General features: G+C 44.8%; 1 protein-coding gene and 1 long non-coding RNA gene across 3 annotated transcripts in view; one reads left to right on the top strand and one right to left on the bottom strand.

Moving 5' to 3' along the window:
- Positions 1-8,259, top strand: part of ZDHHC14 (zinc finger DHHC-type palmitoyltransferase 14) — a 290,130-nt gene extending 281,871 nt beyond the window's left edge. The window contains exon 9 of one of the 2 annotated variants that reach the window (XM_053222042.1): positions 7,059-8,259. In XM_053222042.1, coding sequence (XP_053078017.1) covers positions 7,059-7,412 — 354 coding nt within the window. In that variant the 3' untranslated portion in view covers positions 7,413-8,259. Of the gene's footprint in view, positions 1-7,013 lie in introns of both variants that reach the window. The other variant, XM_053222041.1, reaches the window with a different exon arrangement.
- A 4,231-nt stretch (positions 8,260-12,490) lies between these two features.
- Positions 12,491-18,434, bottom strand: LOC128315461 (uncharacterized). Its single transcript, XR_008298234.1, has 2 exons — positions 13,288-18,434; positions 12,491-12,999 (listed from the first exon to the last, which is right to left on the bottom strand). It is a non-coding gene; the product is annotated as an uncharacterized LOC128315461 (long non-coding RNA).
- Between the last annotated feature and the right edge of the window lie 576 nt (positions 18,435-19,010).

The following is a 19,010-nucleotide window of genomic DNA, read 5'->3' as shown; positions in this document are numbered from 1 at the left end:
TAATTAAATTTAGCTTTCATGCAAATTTTACCATGTTAGAAGTGATTGTAGGTTGGGTTTCTGTCACTTTATAATAATTCCCAAGTACACATGTGAGTTGCCCATAAATGAATCTAAAAGTGAACTGACTTCAAGCCCCACGCACTCTCTATGTCTCCATGCTGCCTCTGTTATGAGACACCCGCTTGGCGTACAGCTGAGAGAACTCTTTCTGGTCTCAAGGCTCCTACCCACTACTGACAGTGCCCCCAAATGTATCAGAACATCTCCAGGAGAGGCTGGATGTGAACACTCCAATGGGGGGAAGATGAGATGTGTTCTACATGGCCCCACAGGTCAGAACCAGGGCCAGATACAAATCCTGCCCAGTCCAAGAGGGAAATGTCCAACACTCAGAGGCCCCCATCCCAAAGATACTTAGGATGGGGGAGTTAGCACCCCCCCCCCCCCCGCCATTTGGGGATGGGGATGGTTGTTTAGTGCCTAAATGATCCCTCTACTACAAATTCCTGAGGAAGGAAATGTTAGAAAAGTAACGAAGGGCCATTGAAAGCATTAAAAGGGTGTGTGTAACCTCAGTATAGCCTCTGTTATCTGAGTGCTGGTGACATTCTGAGGAGCCATACTGGAATTACTTGCAGATAACCCCAGTGCCAGCTGAAGATCACATTTTCATTGTTCCTGTTTTCCTCATCATTGGCTTTTATTAATACCTAATATTGAAGTTCTTTCCATGTATACATAGGACATCCAGTTATGGTCAGTTTTTAGTATGTATATTTCAATTGATTGTCAAATGACTGAAGTTCTGTATAGCATCGGGGTCAGAGTTTATGCTCATATCTGGCACTTGTAACTAAAAGATCCTTTGCAACACATGCTATCCACAAAGCTAAGAACATAGTTCATGGTTGTTAGAAATTTTGTTTGTTAGAAAATCATTTGTTACATTTACTTAACCTAATTTTTGAATGCACTTTAATCCAGTATCAAAAAAGGCTGACTCTAGCAGTTACCTGATTTATGAAAATAAGTTTGTGAATAAATATTGCAGAACTCTCCATGCATCATCTGAAAAATCTAATATAGTAGGAAAAATAACTTACACACACTTAAATAGTAATGTTAAATGACAATAAAAAGAAAGCTCTCCTCCTAACCTACATTTTAGGTGGATTTTAGAAGTTTATAGTGATTCTATAACTGTAAACGAGCACTCATAAGACCCGAGAACACGGCTTCACAGCCAAACAGAAATAAATGATGCCCAGTGCTAATACCTTTGACAGAATTGGAGCAGAAGAAATAAATAATTTCATTCCCTCTTGATTTGTATACAAGACCATCTCGAAAACTCCCAGATTTGCTTTTAACAGCATTTAATCTGTGTGCTAGGTATATTTCAAACAAGGAGCCAGATAGAGTGAAATAAAATGTATTCCAACATGAGCAATTTTACTTGAAAATCTGCAAAAACAAAAAGTAAATAATCTCTATGGTGTTTTCAGATTGTAACATTAAGTGATAAAATGTGCAACATCTGAACATCTGAAACCATAAACTTCTTTGTAAGTTAAATGGCAGAGCTTCATGTGGGCAGTAAATCAGCCAGCCGTCAAGTGACTTACTGCAACCACAGCACACGCTCTCGCATTCCTGCCAGGAGTCGTTTTATGCTGCCAGCAGAAGGGTCTTCTCATAGACCCTCTTACAAGCGATCAGGCTTCTATTCCATTGGAATTCAGCATTTGGATGATTTTTGACTTTTAAATGGCAATTTCATATGATTCAACCTGATATTTGATAAATAGGAACCTTTATAGGGTTGTTTTGGAATGATCGTGTGAGTTTCTCAATTTTCTGTTTGTAGTAGATGCGTTGTCACTGCCCAATATCCAGGTGTTTATTGGTTTTTCTTAAGATTATATAACTGGTTAGAGAAAATGATACACTGAAGGGCGTCTTGGTGTTCGCACTGGAGTGTGAGCCCTGCTACCAAGTTGTCAGAGGAAAAAGCAGGCGGTGACGTCTCCCCCTACTGGTGGAAGAGAGGAGTCGGCAAATGAAAAGCCAAGGAGGTGGTGGGTAGTGGAAGCATGAATAAAGCGAAGAGAAAATAGAGGTGGGGGGGAAAGAAGAAAGGCAGAAGAGGGAGAAGCCAAGGTGACGGGAGGAGAAAAAAATAAGTGGGAGGGAAACCCATGAAAGGAAGAGATGGAGGGGAAAGCAGAGAAGAGCATTGGGAAGGCCGGAGAGAAAGAAAACTAAGTGGAAAAATCAACAAGAAGTGGGCAAATAAGAATCGGAAGCAAAGGTAAAAAGGAGGAGGTGTAAGAACGTTTTCATGGATCATCTCCATAGTAACCCTGAAAATACTGGCCAAGTTCTCAAATGGGACTGCAACCATGAAGGTTTATCAACCCGTCCTCCTGGGGCCGAGCTTTAAAAAAGAAAAAATTGGATGTCTCCTAATCATTGAGTCTTTTCTAAGAAGGAGATGTTCCAAACATGCCACATTAATGGTATGAGAATTATAGTCATTGCACTGTCCCTGGTTGGAATCTGATAAAATCCATAGACCTGTAGAGCCAGTAGGAAACTTTATCTGGGCAAAATCCGGTAGAACAAAGTCTGGTCCCTGGGTACCCCCAAATGGGATTGGTTGTCCAAAGGAAAATCGGTTTGAATGTGGCAAATTATCTTCAAAGTTTTGGGTGCAGCAGGATTTAGACACTTAGTTTCATGGTCCAGTAACTGTGATTACTGATATCACAGGCCATAGGTTAAACTGGTGGGGAGCGATGGGGGGGGGGGGGGGCAAAGAGTAGGTTAATTGTTAATATGTAATTGTGTTTTCCTATGACAAAGGAAACTCCATAACTATACTCAGAAAGACAGTCCTCTTTTAAAATATTTAAAGAAGTCTATACAAGAGGTGCTTGAAGTCTGATAACACAAGTCAGAGTTCAAAGTAGTCATTTTAAAAAAATTTCTGAATGACTTATATTTAGATTTCTTTTAATTAAATGGTTTAGGCTAAATTTATTTCCATGTATTTAAGTCCTTAGGCTTCACCCCTGGTGAACTGGACAGCATTTTCAACAGCCCCGCTGGGAGGCTGAGCACAGACAGATTTGTTACTGTTTTAACAAGTTGTCGGTAGGGCCACAGGAAAATGCCAATAGGTGTATACAGGAGTGAACCCAGCCAGGTTTGGAGGACGCTTTCTCTTTAAGAGAGAAAAACCAATATGCCAGGGACCAGGAGGGCAGGGGCCCTGATCCTGAGCCTCATGGTTTCAGAGTAAACCCACCCCAGGTACCTGCGGTGTTGTTGGAGTCAGCAATGATGATAGTGTGAAGCCTTGGAAGACACATCCAGCCCCACCTAGCCCTCCGGGTGAACACAAGCTCTAAGGAGCCGACAGACCACTTTATCCCCAGAGGTTCTAGTGCCCCCTGTGGGCCCTGCCGTGAGCATGGCTGGAGGGTTGTGATCAAGGAGGAAGAAATGAACAGTGACCTGGAGAGAGGAGGGAGAAGGAGGGGGGCACCTCTACCCTCATGCTTGCGCCCCTGACCTTGAAAATCTCCAGCTCTGCCCTCAAACAGAATTCTCTGTGAGCCTGTAAGAGTTGTCTTGCGCTGATCCCTAAAATAGAATTTGCCAATTAGTTTTCAATAAAAAAGGCTTCCTGCAGGTCAACAGAGACAAGCAAATCTGATTTGCAATTTTATCTTTCCTTAGAGCTGAGGGCATTGTGTAGACAGAAGGTAGGAGGAATAGTGAGGGCTCCAAGAGGGAAGATGGAGAACAAGATTCCAGTACCCAGAAAAGCGCCTGCTCTCTGCAGCTCTGGGCTCGGCTCTGGGGTCGCTAGCGGGCCTGCTCACAGGCTGCACTGAGCCCCGGGAAATGGAGGCAGTGCGGAGCTCAGCTGGCTGTAAGAATACCAAATGGAACGCGTCACAAAACACAAAACGTTCTTTGCAAAGCACAATATATCCAAAGCCCTAGGTCAGTTTCCAGAAGATGAATGTGATTAATCAGGAAGTTGCTCCTCCCCACCTCTGCCCTGTCAAGACGGAGCCGGTGTGCTGGAGTGAAAGGACTGAACTGGAGAGCTTGAGCAGACCTGTGTGGACCAGCCTGCCCGCAGCCCCGCCCCCCCGCCCCGCGTGCTCCTCAGCCCCGCCCCCCCGCCCCGCGTGCTCCTCAGCCCCGCCCCCCCGCCCCGCGTGCTCCTCAGCACCTCCCACCAGAAAGCCCCTCCACCGAGCTGAAACCCCCTGCAGGAGCGGCCCCGTGGGAAAACACCGCTATGGCAAAAACTGCGCGGTGGTGCTTGGGAAGATGAGTACAGGAGGTGACTGTGACCAGCCTTCCAGCCCATGCTCCAGGCTCTGGGTGTTTCTGAGCTCCCTGGACTGAGATGAAGGCTGAAAGAAAAGTGAGGGTCTCCTTGCGATGGAATACTACTTGGCAATGAGAAAGAATGAAATCCTACCACTTGCAACAATGTGGATGGAACTGGAGAGTATTATGCTAAGTGAAATAAGTCAGAGAAAGGTATCATATGTTTCCACTCGTATGTGGAATTTGAGAAACTTAACCAAAGACCAAGGGGAGGGAAGGGGAAAAAAATAGGTATAAACCGAGAGGGAGGGAGGCAAACCATAAGAGACTCTTAAATACAAAGAACAAACTGAGGGTTGATGGGGGGCGGGGGGAGGGGGAAATGGGTGATGGGCATTGAGGAGGGCACCTGTTGGGATGAGGACTGGGGGTTGTATGGAAGCGATGAATCACGGGAATTGACTCCTGAAACCAAGAGCACACTGCATACGCTGTACGTTAGCTAACTTGATAGTAAATTATATTTAGAAGGAAAAAAAGTGAGGGTCTCCCACGGAACTGGCTTTCCTTCCTTAAAGAGCTCTACTCTTGCCCAGAATCAAGGTATTTTGCCCTCTAAAGCCTGTGAATTCATGAGAGACTGCAACTCTTCCTTCTCCTCCTCTGGCGGGGGGGGGGGGGGGGGGGGGAGGAGGGGTACCACTTGTGATTGTAGAAAGAAACCCATTTGGCCAAAAGGACACACACACACACACACACACACACACACTGGAGCAAATAAAGAAAAGCCTTAGGAGTCAGAACTTCCAGTGAACTCCCTCTCCTCCCTGAAGGCCACATGGTGCATGGTTTGGGCTCTTCCCTGCACAGAGGTGGTTGAATGATGGTAGTCCTGGGTATCCCCTTGGCAGGAACAGGGTGAGGCACCTCCTTTGCAAACCCATTAGCACAGGTTCTACAGCAACTCCGGAGTTCCGAAAAAGAGAGGAGGGGATAGATAATCAGACAAGGAACGTTTATTAAGCACCTACTATGTGGCACATGCAATAGTAGAAAGAGGTTTGCAGCCAGGCAAACTCAGCCCCAGGTCCTGGGTCCATGTCTTACTTTTATCTGTAAGGTCTTGAGCAAGCCACTCGTTCATTTAAGCCTCAGGATCTTCATTTGTGAAGAGGGGAACTTCTGAAGCAAAGCAGTAGCCTGCCTGGCTCACTGCTTGAACCCAAACTTGGGACAGATTAGCTCACACCGACTCTTCTCCTTCCTGTGGAAGAGCAGTTCCTGAAAATCTCTTAAGGGGTCACTGCCCACGTTTGAGTCCAAGATCTCTGTGTGCTGTGGAAGTCTTCTGGCTGATCTGAAACCCGCCCCCATGGCTCAAGAGAGGGTTTACGGAGGATCAGAGATCCACATTCGATCGGCTAAAAGTGTGTTTACACCATTTCCTTGGCCCAGTGAGTGAGGAGAGGCAAAGGACATAGGGTGTAATGCGATATAAGAATGCTTAGAAGAAAAGGAAATATCTTGTAAAATGTTGGCATTTTCTTTCACAGATTAAAAAAACCACAGAAGCTCAATTAATGGTCCTTGAAGCTGATGAAAATTTAGCAGTGGGGAATTCTAGGGCTTTGTGAACAGTCTGCTCAGACTTTTTGTAGTAAAATGTACATAACCTACAATGTATCATTTTAACCCTTTCAAGTGTGCACTTCAGTGGCAATAAATACACTCACATTGTTGTGCAAAGGTCACTACCGTCCATCTACGGGATCCCTCATCTCTCAAAACTGAGACTCTTTCCCCGTGAACACGAGCTCCCTTCCCCCTCCCTGACTCCCGGCAACCACCCTTCTCCTGCTTTCTGTCTTTACAGAGGTAACTACTGTAGGTACTACTATAAGCGGAAACATACAATATTTGCCCATTTGTGACTGGCTGGCTTCACCTGGCGTGATATCCCCAGGGTTCATCCATGTTGGAGCGTGTGTTAGGATTTCCTTCCTTGTTATTGTTATGTCTCAGTAGGGGTCTATCGTCTGTACGTACCACATTTTGTTCATCCTCTCATCTGTCGATGGACCCCGGCTTCTCCCTTTGGGCTTTGGCTATTGTGAATCACGCTGCTTTGAACTAGGTGTACAGGCCCTGTGTTTTTAAAACAATAGAGTAAAAGCGGTTTTCAGCACACGAAAAACAGGCACCTCAGACTGCTAAACCTGTGACTTCATCTGCGGGATTGTTTTTTTAACTAGGTTGAGTCTGTAAAGGGGGACCAGGAGCATGATGGCCTCTGGCTGCATGTAACTCCCTGGGCAGCTGTGGGTGATCAGTACTTTCAGCGTCTTATTTAGATGCTGGGTATTTGCACTTACCGTGTATGTGCTGGGCGCCTCCAGATGAAACCAGGCTGCTGTGCAGGCTCTCTGCCCTGAGGTGTCACTAACGGGTTTCTCTCTCTCTCTCTCTCTCTCTCTCTCTCTCTCTCTCTCTCTCATTCTCTCTCTCTGTCTCTCATTCTCTCTCTCTCTCATTCTCTCTCTCTGTCTCTCTCGCATCCTGTCCTTCCCTGCCCCCCCCCCCACCGTGCCCCCTTTCCTCCCCACCCTGTGCCCATCTCATCTCCACCTTCTCTTTGCTGGCTGCCTCCTGCTCTCCAGTGTGACCAAGATCAGTGCATTCAGAGCACCAAATTCGTTTTGCAGGCCGCGGCCACGCCCCTGCTGCAGAGCGAGCCTAGCCTCACCAGCGACGAGCTGCACCTGCCCGGGAAGCCGGGCCTGGGCACTCCCTGTGCCAGCCTGACGCTGGGGCAGCCCACGCCACCCTCCTCCTTGCCCAACCTCACCTCGGAGGCCGCGCTGACAGACATACTGCCCCTGAAAGAGGAGCACGTGGGCCACCAGTTTCTGACTCCAGAGGAAGCGCCCTCGCCGCCCAGGATGCTGGCGGGCAGCCCCCTGGCCCACAGCCGCACTATGCACGTCCTCGGTCTGGCCAGCCAGGACTCTCTGCATGAGGACTCCGTGCGCGGCCTGGTGAAGCTCAGCTCCGTGTGACCACAGCCCCGGGGGCTGCAGACAGTAGGAGCTTTCCCATGACCCAACTCCGTGGTGGTGAGGACAACTCCAGTCCTGGGGCACAGAGACTACCAGGAGAGTGAATGGATCCCCCCTCCGTGGCAGACGAGGGCAGGGCCCAAATGCCCACAGCTTGGTTTAGTTGAATTTTCTTCCCCAGCCTGACTGCCTTGATAACAATGAAAATAAGAGAAGTAGCTGTTTGCCAGCATTTGGAGTCTGAGGGGGGTGGGCCTGGGAGAGAGGAGACTCGGGGCTGCAGAGTCCGGGAGGAAAGGACAGTGTTCTGGGGCCTGCTTGCTGCTCTTGTGACAGACGCACGGAAAGTCGAGGACCCTTGTGGCCAGACTGAAATTGCACCTGAGTGTTATGCTACTAATATCTGAAATAGACATGCCATTCCATTTGTTAATTTAAAAAAAAAAAAAAAAAACCTAAAAGGGAAAAAAATGACCGGATCTGGATTTGCATGCCACACTACGTCTGCTTACAGTGGTGTTGGTATTCAAACGGAAGTGCTGCTTGCTCGCTTTCTTTCTTCTAATTTGGTGAATCTTCAAGTGCTGTTTTACGGGAAGACAGTGCGACACACACGGAGACTCGTGGGACGATGGCATCACTCACCGGCTTCTTCAGCTTCATTATCCAGGGGTCGGCGGAGCCCCGGGCTACAGAGGGTCGCTGGGGTTTTATCCTATCCAGTATCAGCTAACCTTCTGTTTAGTAGTTAGATGAGGTATTGTGTTGTACCACACCTGCCACAGCCTCCACCTCCTTGTGTGACCAAACTTCCTGTGGACAGCCAATAAAATGACGTCCTCTGTTATTTTGGATCTGCGTACACTTATCCTTAATAGCTTCCATGACAACACAGCCGTCTGGATGGCCTGTGGAGAGTTTGGTTTTACTAAAGTATTCCCTAGCAAGGAATGGTCTCAAAACAGCCAAAAGTAAAATATTTGAATTGGGGTTTTATTTTACGGGATGATTTATCAGGTAAGAGGGTAGCTTTCCCACAGAATTTGCCCCACATTCGCAGATTGCCACACAGTGGTTAATCTATGGCAGGTAGAGGGGAGAGGGTGTGCAGGGATGAGGACCACAGTGGGACCATCTTCTGCGTTGTGTTCATGTATCCCCAGGGTTCAGAAAGGGCCACCTGAGGTCCTATGAAGATATCAAAAATTGAGGAGGAGAAACCAGCTTAAAGTTTGGGCCCAGATCATGCAGACCATCATTCTTAGCCAGAAACTAATCAGTATGGAATTAACAAAATTACCCCTCCGTTCACTTCATTTATCAGCCAGAAGGGAACTGGCTTAGCATCTGGGGAGTAAGTCACTTTGGAGGCAGCTGCAGGGACTCAGCAGGCTCTGTCCTTGCTTCTCTCCAGACAATAAATTCAACAACCCAATCTGCTCAAGTTCAGAATCATGCTGTTGCCCCTCACAACCATAAAGAAACACAAGATGCGTTGATCAGTGGTATAAGATGCCCCAACAATTTACATTTACGGAAAAAGGCTGTTTCTCCTGAGAAACAGTTGCCATTTTATAGAAAAGAAAAGGAAAGGAGAAAAGAAAAAGAAAAGCACAACTTAAAGTCTTATTTGGAATAAAGCCAATTCTTTGTCGGTGGAAAAATGATTTGTGCTGAAAATAACCACAGAATTCTCTCATGGTGTTATCTTTGAACCATCTTTGTTTCTCGTACTGTATATACGAATAGAGAACAAGAAGGTAAATTGTATGTAGCCTTTGTTAATCTTCTGGACCTCCTAACTACTTGTACTCAGAACTTACAATAAGGGGGATAGAGCTCTTCCTCACACAGCCACACACACACACACACACACACGCTCGTGGTCATCAACACACAGGAATTCTCCTTGCACACGTGCTGCCTGTGAGCAAAAAGCAACAGCCCCACAATGTGCCTTCTGTAACGTCCCAAACCCTCTGCTTTTTGCCTCCTTCCATCTGCTGCCCGGAGACCCTGGGAGAGCATTGGCCCTGGTGAAAGACAAGGATGGGTCAGTTCTCACTCCCGTATCTGTATGGCTCAGCCCATTCCCAGTTTCTTCATCTGAAGGATGAAGACAATGGACTTTTGGGTCTTTCCATTCCTTTTTAACTTTGTGTCATTTTAATTTTTATGCATAATTCACATTGACTTTTTTTTCTTCACATTTTATTTAAATTCTAGTTCGTTGACATACAGTGCAATATTGGTTTCAGGAAAATTCAGTGGCTCATCACTTACATACAACACCCAGTGCTCATAACAATATGTGTCCTCCTTAATACCCATCATCCGTGTGTTCTTTCCATTTCTAATATCGTCTAATTCAGTAAGTGCTGATTTCCCATGACCACTCCTTCTTTCCACCTCCTTATGAAAAAATCCAAAAAGTAAGGATCTTTTGTCTTTAATAATATTTACATAATATTTATTACCAATTCTCCACTCCACCCTCAGCCCTGTCCCAGGGACATCACTTAATCAAAAAGAGGACTGGGAATTTCGGTGAAACAAATCAAGGCTATTCAAGGCTATGCAGGGTCCAAGAGGGAGATTAACTTGAATGGGACAATTTGCTAAGACAATTAACTTCTTAAATAAAACCCCAAACCAGAGAGTTACTCACAACCCTTCCCTCTGTGGCTTAGGAAAGAATGGAGAGTGTGTGGAATGAATGACTGCGTTCCCAGGAGTCCCCTTCTTCTCCTGGGGTGTATGCATGTATATATATATATATATATATATATATATATATATATATATACACATACATATATATATATATATATGTATATATATTTAAATGTGGAGTGGTTCCATCTAGCTGTGGCTGTGTAGACTTTGATCTTTCTAAATTCTGTCAGTGTGTTATGGGTTGATTGCATGCTGGCTATAAAAATAAGATAAATATTTTACCGTGCTATTAAAGCTTGGACCATTATCAAACACAGACACACACATACACACTCCTTTTGTTGTTTAAAAATTCATCTGCTCTCATTCTCCTGGGAGTGCTCCGGGGCCTGCTGGCTTCCCAGGCTCTCAGAGGCTGAATTTAGCCTGAATGTCCTGGTCCTCAGGAAGGATGTTGGATGGAGCCGATAGCCTGTATCTGGAAGGGCAGTGTGACATGTCAGTCTGTGCCCGGGGAGAATCGGCCAGGCCCTCGTGCTCCTTCCAGCTTTTATCTGTAATTATTTGAGCCTGTGAGAAGAATGCCATAACCCCACCCTGTGCCAACAAACTGCCAGATACCTGTTCTGGTCCAGAGTAGCACAGAGAAAGAGTCTTTCAGAGCTCAGCACCCCCTCCCCCCACCGGTGTACCGTGGTCTTCCCCTGTTGTGTCTAGGATTACTGACTGGGGTTCAAAACAAGAAGCAAACCCTGTTTTGTGAGCCAGGCTCCTGCTGGACCTGAATGGGTTTTTGAAAGCCCCCTAAGCTTGTTATGCCCTGGGCCTGGGCCTTCTCATCCGATTCAGCAGAAAGAAAAATGAATTTGCCAAAATTGGCAGTAAGTGTCCCTGGCACTGGAGCTTGCAAAGGCATCTGCAGGGAACTTCTGGAACTTGAGCCATTCAGGGACCACCATCAGAAGGTGCAGAGGCTTCTGGAGGGCACAGCCTATTGGGCTCCTCTGCAGGTCTCAGAGCCTCTGTGCTTCCCAAGGAGGAGAGCCATAACTTGGATGCCCCTTCCTGAACTCAGCCCACAAATCATCCTCTTCAACAGAAACCCAGTGCTTTTCCACCTTGGCTTGTGGTTTTGATCTAGCTAGAAGGTATCAGGAGTTTGCGTTCATTGTTTAAGGAAAGTTTCCAAGGTTGGTTGTCCTTTCATTCATGCACGTGAATACTATTTGGCCCATTTGGTTCTTGATCGTGTAAGAGAAGAGAATAAAGGGAACAAATGTCGAATATGCTTTTCTGATTAATGCCTTAAACTGTTCTGAAGCTGAGCCTCAATGAAATCGATGTTTACATTTTTTATTAAGCACCTGTTGAGCTGTGGGATCTAGTGTATTCTTGTCCAAATGAGAGAGCCTTTCAAATTAATTCTTCTTCCCGTGGTCTCCTCCACCTGCCCTGGAGATCTGTGTATGGCATTATATTCTGTTTTCCATGTTACCTGGAAAAAAACCACCTCTCAGATGTTCCCTTGAAATGAGTCCCCCTCCTTTCTGTCTTCTATGAATAAGTTAACCATTGAAATATTAAATAAGCAGAAGCGCCGTTTTCTTTCAAATAAATGTCAAAGATGCTAACGGTTTTTTGTAACTCAGTAAATCTTCTGTCTAGTTGCCCATTGTACAGTCCTGACAATACAGCCAACATGGATTTTCAGATGAGTGGTTAGCACATTAATCCAGCCGTTGAAAATCATTGGGAGGCTGAAGATTAGATGGTTTCTGGAGCAACTGAATTTGCAGCTGCCACAAAACTAGATAAATGGCCTTAACTGGAATTATTTTTTAAATCTTACAAACACCAGGAATTACATACAGAATGGATTGGAAAGCAGATGAGCATTTGTGCAGTCTGAAGACTTTTCTTCCAACGATTGTTGACTTTCTAAAAGATACTTGGTATTGCTGATGAAGACATGAATGAACAACTCTCTATTTGCCCTAGATATTTTGAGATGGATAGTTAAACCAAGAGACTATATGGCATCTCCAAGGAGTCATGTTTTCTGGGTTTTACATGAATGGAGATGGTTTTAGCCTGTAGTTTAAAAAAAGAAAGAAAGAGATTGAAGCCTTGCTTACCATTTGCCCAGGGCATTCTGTGTTGGTATTTCACAAGAGCCAAACATTTTGGTGTGAAGGGGGAAGAAAAGGTACATTAAAACTCTTAGTGGATCCAAAGCCCTAAATCTGAACAATGGTAACACAATATAACACATAACATTGCATGTTTTCTGAGATAATTATGCTTATTTAAGTGCCTTTCATGTTTTAATCAATGTCTGCAGAATTGTTCTTGAAATGAATTAAGAAAGTATTTTCCTCCTTCAATAAAAACTGCTAATGGCATCAAATGTAAACCTCAGTCTTTATAAGATAGATATTGTCAAGGTCGACAAGGTATAGAGAAGAATCGGGTCAATTTGCATTCAGTGAGTTTGCACAGTGTAGGCACTCATATGGAGAATAATGGGTTTTCTGATCACACGTGTCTAGATTAGTATCTACATTGTGATTCTCCACTTTTTTCAATTCACAAATGACTTCAGAGTAATGTAGAACTTAATATCTCCTAATGCACTTGTTCTGTGTTCCACCTTCTAACACATATACACACCAGCCTCCAGCCTTGCCAGATAAGAATTGTGTTTGGCTACTGGTAACAAATCCCCAAATGACAATGGCTTAGACAAAGAAATGTCTTTTTCTGTCATGCAAAGTAAGTCCAGAGGTAGGCAATCCAGGGTCTTGTAGTGCCTCCATAATGTCATCAATGTCCTGACTTCTGTCTCTCTTTCTGTTCTGCCGTTCTTAGCACTGGCTTTCATCCTCAGGGTCACTTCATGGTTACAAGATAGCTGCAACTCCAGCCATCAAAGCCATATTCCAGGAAGGAAAGAAAGAGAAAGGATGAGCCAAATGCATACATGATACTTAAGACAGCTCCCTTCAAAGAGCATTCCCAGAAATGTCAGCCTGATTTCTCCATGGCCAATGTTGAGTCACATGACCACCCCTAACTACAAAAGAGGCTGGGAACATGGTGTTTTAGCTGGGCACATTGTTACCCCAAATAATATTGGGCTTCTGTTAGTAATAAAGGACAAAATGAGTATTTATTAGATAATGACAATAGATAACCTCACCTCCTCCTTGTTGAAAAAGAGACCCTCCAGCTTGAGCTCATCCATTCTCCCCTCCACCAGATAAGCTTTGTCTTCATCCACTTTTCTTTCCCTTTAAAGATAGTTCCTACTTGCTAAATAGACTTGACCCAGGCTCTTCCATGATCTCTAGAATCCATCCCCTTCTCTCTTGTATCTTCTATTTCTTTCTTTTCATTGATTGCTTTTTCTAAGTCATCAAACTTTTCTTCTAACAAAAAAAAAAAAAAAATCCTCTTCCTTGTCCTTCGTCCCCAGCGTTCCCTCATGGCACATTCATGAGATGGACCCTCCAAGGTCCAATGGCCAAATCCAATTCAACATCTCGGAAGTACCTGGTGTCATGGAGCTGCATCAGGAGCTGTGCTGGCCGAGAAGGAAAGCTGCGGTTGGAGGGCCCCTAAGGCTCCTTCTCACGCAAGCCCTCTGTGCGTTGCCACCATACTCCCACCCTGTGGCTCAGTGACATTGCTGTTGTTCCAGGTGACACCTCTTTGTACTCTGCTTCCTTCTCACACCCTGAAGTGAGGACACATGGCAAGACTTGGTCCTCTGCCCTTCTCTCTCCTTGCTCTCCTCCCCTCCAGAGACTTTTCCACTCCCACACCTTCTCCTCTTACCTCCGTGGTGGACTCCAACCTCTCTGTCTCCCATATCACCTCCCTTCCAAGTGCCAGCCCACGTCAGAACCAGCTGCCTGGGGGGAGAAAGAGCTTCACACAGGATTCTGGCTCTGGCCAGCCTAAAACTAGCTCTCTAACCCTTGGGCAGTGGGTGGAGCCTCTGAGCCTAGTTTCCTTACCTGTACATGAGTGGTCTTTGAGGTGGTGCCATGCTACTGTAAGTTTAGTGTCCCCTTAGATGTCCCATCATCACCCCAAACTCAGAATGCCTAAAATTGAATTCCACATCTTTTCCCCAAAACCAGTCCTTATTTTAGTTGCTGCTTCCCTAGTAGGGTCCTAGGCTGAAAATTCTGGAGTGGTCCTTGACTCTTGATTACCCTCCATATCTAGTCAGGTGTCCAGTCCTGTCTACTGTCGCTTTATAATATCCATCAAATCTGTCATTCTTTTCTACTTGATTGCTATCTCATTATTTTCCCCAGGATATTATGATGTCTGCCAAGAGGTCCCTCCCAAATCTTTTCCTATGCCCATCCATCCCATGTGACCCAGGCAAATTGATCATCTCCAACCGTGCTACGTACATATCAGATCCCAGACACGAGACTGTCAAAGGCTTTTTCTTGCCCTATGCTGCTTGAGCCAACATCAAAGCCTCTATATTCTGGCCCCAATTAGGATTTCCATCCTTCTGTCCCTTTCTTCTTGTGCTTTCCTCTGACCTCCTGGTCTCATCTTCTGGCAGGACCCATGCTCTTCCCACCCTCCCGATCTGCAGTCTGCTCTTCCTGACTCTCCTCTGAGTTCCTCCTTGCTTTCAAGGCCTTGCTGAAGGACCAACACCTCCATGAGATCCCTGACAGCCTGAGGAACTCCCTTCCTCTGAATCCTTAAATTTGTCTGCCAGGTATGTTCTTAAGTTGAGGTATAATTCACATACCATAAACTCACCCTTTTAAAATGTACAGTTCAGTGTCTTTGAGTATATTCACAAGACTGTACTATCACTGCCACATCGATAACATTTCCATCAAGCATTTGAGACTCTTTCCAGAGAGCCTGTTATTTTCATGTGAATGTCCTCTCTCCCCATAAAACATGGGGACAGGCCAGGCAGGACAACTCACTCAGGCACTTGACAGTCAAATGCTCAGGAAGGCCAGAGGGTTGAGGTGAGGAGGATGCAGTGACAATAGTTCAATAAACAAAGACCCAAACTCCCTAAGGGAAACTCTTGCTGGGACCTAACCACTTCAGGGAAAGGCCAAGCCCCATCTCCCCTTTTACCCTCTTTTGTGTCCATTGTAAGGAAATGAGGTTGTTGAGATGCAAGGCCCTGTGCCAGGAGATCTGAGCTTGGCAATCCTGTTCTGATCCGTGGAGAACATCCGGGCTCCCTCCCCAAGGCCACCTGAGGGGTCTCCTACATTTCTTACAGCATGTATGCTAATTTGGGATAAAATTTGGGTCATAAGTCAATCATCTCATATAATTCCAGTAGAAAAAAGTTAAATTTTTAAATATATAATTTGTAATCAATAGTAAGACAACTTAGATCATTTGGGGATTGCATGCTTTAAAAAATTACATTTAGGGCGCCCAGGTGGCTCAGTCGGTTAAGCATCTGACTCTTGATTTCAGCTCAGGTCATGATCTCACAGTTCATGAGGTTGAGCCCCATGATAGGCTCCATGCTGGGTGAAGAGCCTGCTTAAGATTCTCTTTCTCTCCTTCTGCCCCTTCCCTACTCATGCTCACATGTGCACATACTCTCTCTCTCAAAAATAAATTCATTTAATAAAAATCTATTAACCAGTTCCATTAATAAGCATTTTTGGCAACATGATGGAGTTAGGCACTGAATAATGTGTATCACTTTCCGTATCATAGGAAGCATACATTGTATACTCATATATTATAATGATTGTTTATTTCCAGGTAATAGATCTTTAGTAAAAGAGGCATTGAAATAAAACATAAAATAAATAGTTATATGCCTCTTTGCTAGAATCACATTTTTGCTTAGAAATAAACATGGGCAATTCAATCAAATGAGTGACAAACAGCATTCTCCATTTGACAGAGCAAGAAACATTAAATGACTCTTACCAGGGTCACACAGAAAATGAGGGCCAAGATATCATCTAAGTCTCTAACTGTCATCTATAAGAATTTGAATGCTAGAAGGGCAGACCAGCTCTCCTGAGTTCACTGCTGCCAGCACCTGGCACAGCACCGTGCACACCACAGGCTGATGCTAACATCAGTGCATGGGCTCTGAATAAGTGTTAATGGATTTGACGAGATGCCAAATGATAAAGGGGCTGTAGCTACCTTTCATATCACAAACAAGGCTAACTGTAATGAAGAACTGAGAAGTGAGCATATGGCATATAATTACATATGAAGGTATAGAATTACATATGTTCCTACCTACCACTTTTCATATAGTAATATATTTTGTATACTTTATTTACTAACAGATTATATTCCATCAGTTGGCTTGGAATTTGGGGTATATTTTCTCATGGAAACAAACATCTTAAATGGTATTGAGAACCTAGATCCATCCACAAAATAATCCATAACTTTCCTAAAATAATACTAATGACAGTCCTAGGATCTAAACACCCCAAACTTCTCTTAAGTTCTGAGTTCTAAGCCTGGTTCTCTAACCCTTGGAGACCTGGGACCCCTTGAGAGTGGACTCCCCACTTGCTGCTATTTCTACCTCACTTCCAAATAGCAAATCCATCTTAAGAGACACATGGAACTCCGATTTCGTTAAAATCTATGAGGAACAGACAAAAAACGGAAAGAAATCCTCAAATTCTCTATTTCCAGAGATTCAAAATAGGTAAATTCTCCTTTGCAATGCATTTAAGGTATCTCTTAAAAACAACCTTTTCCTTTTACTTTGGAGCCTTCAGGAATTTCAGCGGAGATGATTTTCTGGCAGAAATTCTAGATGATTCCACAGCTGAATCCACCTTTACCAAACACGGACGACTCACTTGGACTTGAGAATTTCTTTTTTTGTTAATATCCTAAATCAAAACATGCATTGTGCTTTGAGGCATGTCTAGCTGACACTGACCATCATGGTGAGAAAAAAAAACGTTTTGTAAAGCCTTTTTAAAAAGTTTCCTTGACACAATCAACACTCTGGACAGGTACAAAGGAGATGACACTATGCAAAGGTTGTTCCTTTTTTGAGAAATCTGGTCAGCAAACATCTGTTGGTGGCACCTGTGTTGTCTGATTGAAATCTAGCCTGAGTATTGAAATTTAATTTGTTAGGCCAGTCTGGAAGCTGCACTAGAAACGCAACTTCTTGGGATAGTGAGAACAGATGGATTCAGAGGCCACCAAGGATTAATCTAAACCCATTGTTCTCATGGAAATATCAGGGCTCTCCGTGTCCCTAAGTAATAGCTTCAGAACAGCTGTGCTGAGGCCGTAGGAAGGCCCTATGAACTGATGCTCTGTTATCTTACTGAAATCTTAGAGTGCCTTGCCTTCCACAGTCATCTTCCCAAGATCTGGATAAAAATTAACTTTCTGCGATAAAATATAATCCAAGAGCATGATAGAAGGTAACTGAAAATGTGAATCTGAGGACCCTTTCAGGAAGCTCATAACCACCTGACATACACCTTTTACACTGGTTTGGAGCTCGCCATGTGCCCCCACCTCTCCACAAGGACACCCCTCTGCATCTGTCTTACGCAGCATACAAACTAGGGACCTCGTAGTGCAAACCCAGTCACCTCTGGAGGTGTCCGCTTCCCTGTGACTTGGTACTTTGTCAGGACCAATTTTTGAGAATTCATGTATGAACCTCTAGCTACTATAGCTGATCTACTTTTAAATTCTATATTATCAAAAGGAAGGGTCTGGCAAGCACCTCCTTATCGGTTCATCGTCAGGTGGGAGATCCCTGACTAGAATCCCTAAACTCTTTTCTCAGCATCCTTTACCTGCCAGGAGGGAGGCTGAGCCACTTAGAACCACATAGGAGACCAGTGCTTTTTCTAAGGAAGGAGCAGATATTTTTTCTTTTCTTTTCTTTTCTTTTCTTTTTCTTTTTTTTTAAATTCTATCAGAGCTTTGATAGTTGTCTAATAGTTGACAGATGCTTTGCTGAGTTGTCTAATCATGAATCAGCCTGTCCTCAAGTTCTGAGTGAGCAGGACTTACACTTACAAGTTAGGTATATCTGTGCTCCATTCATTCCTAGAAGAACTTACAGCAAGATCAAAGATGACCCATAGGATGGAAATAAGGTGTTTTCCTCTCAGTTCTTCATGGTGCCAACCACCCTCCACTCGTTGAGTCCATGGCCCATCCAAGGGGTCCTGGCACAGCTCAGAAGGAAGAAGTCAGCTCTCATCCTGGAGCATCTATACAGACTTATATGAGGCCATGCCAGAGACAGTGACTTGAAGAGAAAAGACCAAATGAGCTGAGTTTAAACAAAGATCTGGAAAGATATATACTGGCCTTTTTTTTTTCCACCACAGGGAGAAGAGTTGAGAATTCTGTGTGGACTGAGGGAAGACTGGAGCAGTGGAGGGCTCCCTCCATACCTCCTTGGTGGGGTCTCAGTGAGGGAAGTTTGCGGCCCTCCATGGCTTTGGGGGGAACCTGAGGGCAGAGAGGACTGGGGCCTCACTTCTTGGGTCAAGTCTAAGGAGACAGCATAAGGAAGTCAGGTCTAAGGAGTCTGAGAACCAGTATAAAAGTGGCCAGTGGAAATCACAGCAGGTGACTAAAAGCAGAGAGACAGAGAGAGCCCATCCCCCTCACCTCAAGGCCCCAGATGGGCAGGAAGGAGCAGCTGGGAGTGTCCTGTGCCTGGAGTCAGGTGGAGCACCTAGGCACGAATTAGGGTAAGGGTACTCAAGACCCGTTACTTCCATCTGTTGGGGAAATTTCATAATAGACCGGTTTTTGTAAGAAGACAGCTGCCATATGTCACAAACTTCTCTGGGCAAACACAGATCTGTAATGTTTACAACATGAGCAGCAGCCTAGGGTGGCAGTGACCCTGCCTGTGGTCAGATGGGGTTGCCACGA

Source organism: Acinonyx jubatus, chromosome B2 (genome assembly GCF_027475565.1).
Source record: "Acinonyx jubatus isolate Ajub_Pintada_27869175 chromosome B2, VMU_Ajub_asm_v1.0, whole genome shotgun sequence".
NCBI lineage: Eukaryota > Metazoa > Chordata > Mammalia > Carnivora > Felidae > Acinonyx > Acinonyx jubatus.
The sequence above is the reverse complement of the archived record's forward strand: the minus strand, read 5'-3'. Positions and strand labels throughout refer to the sequence as shown.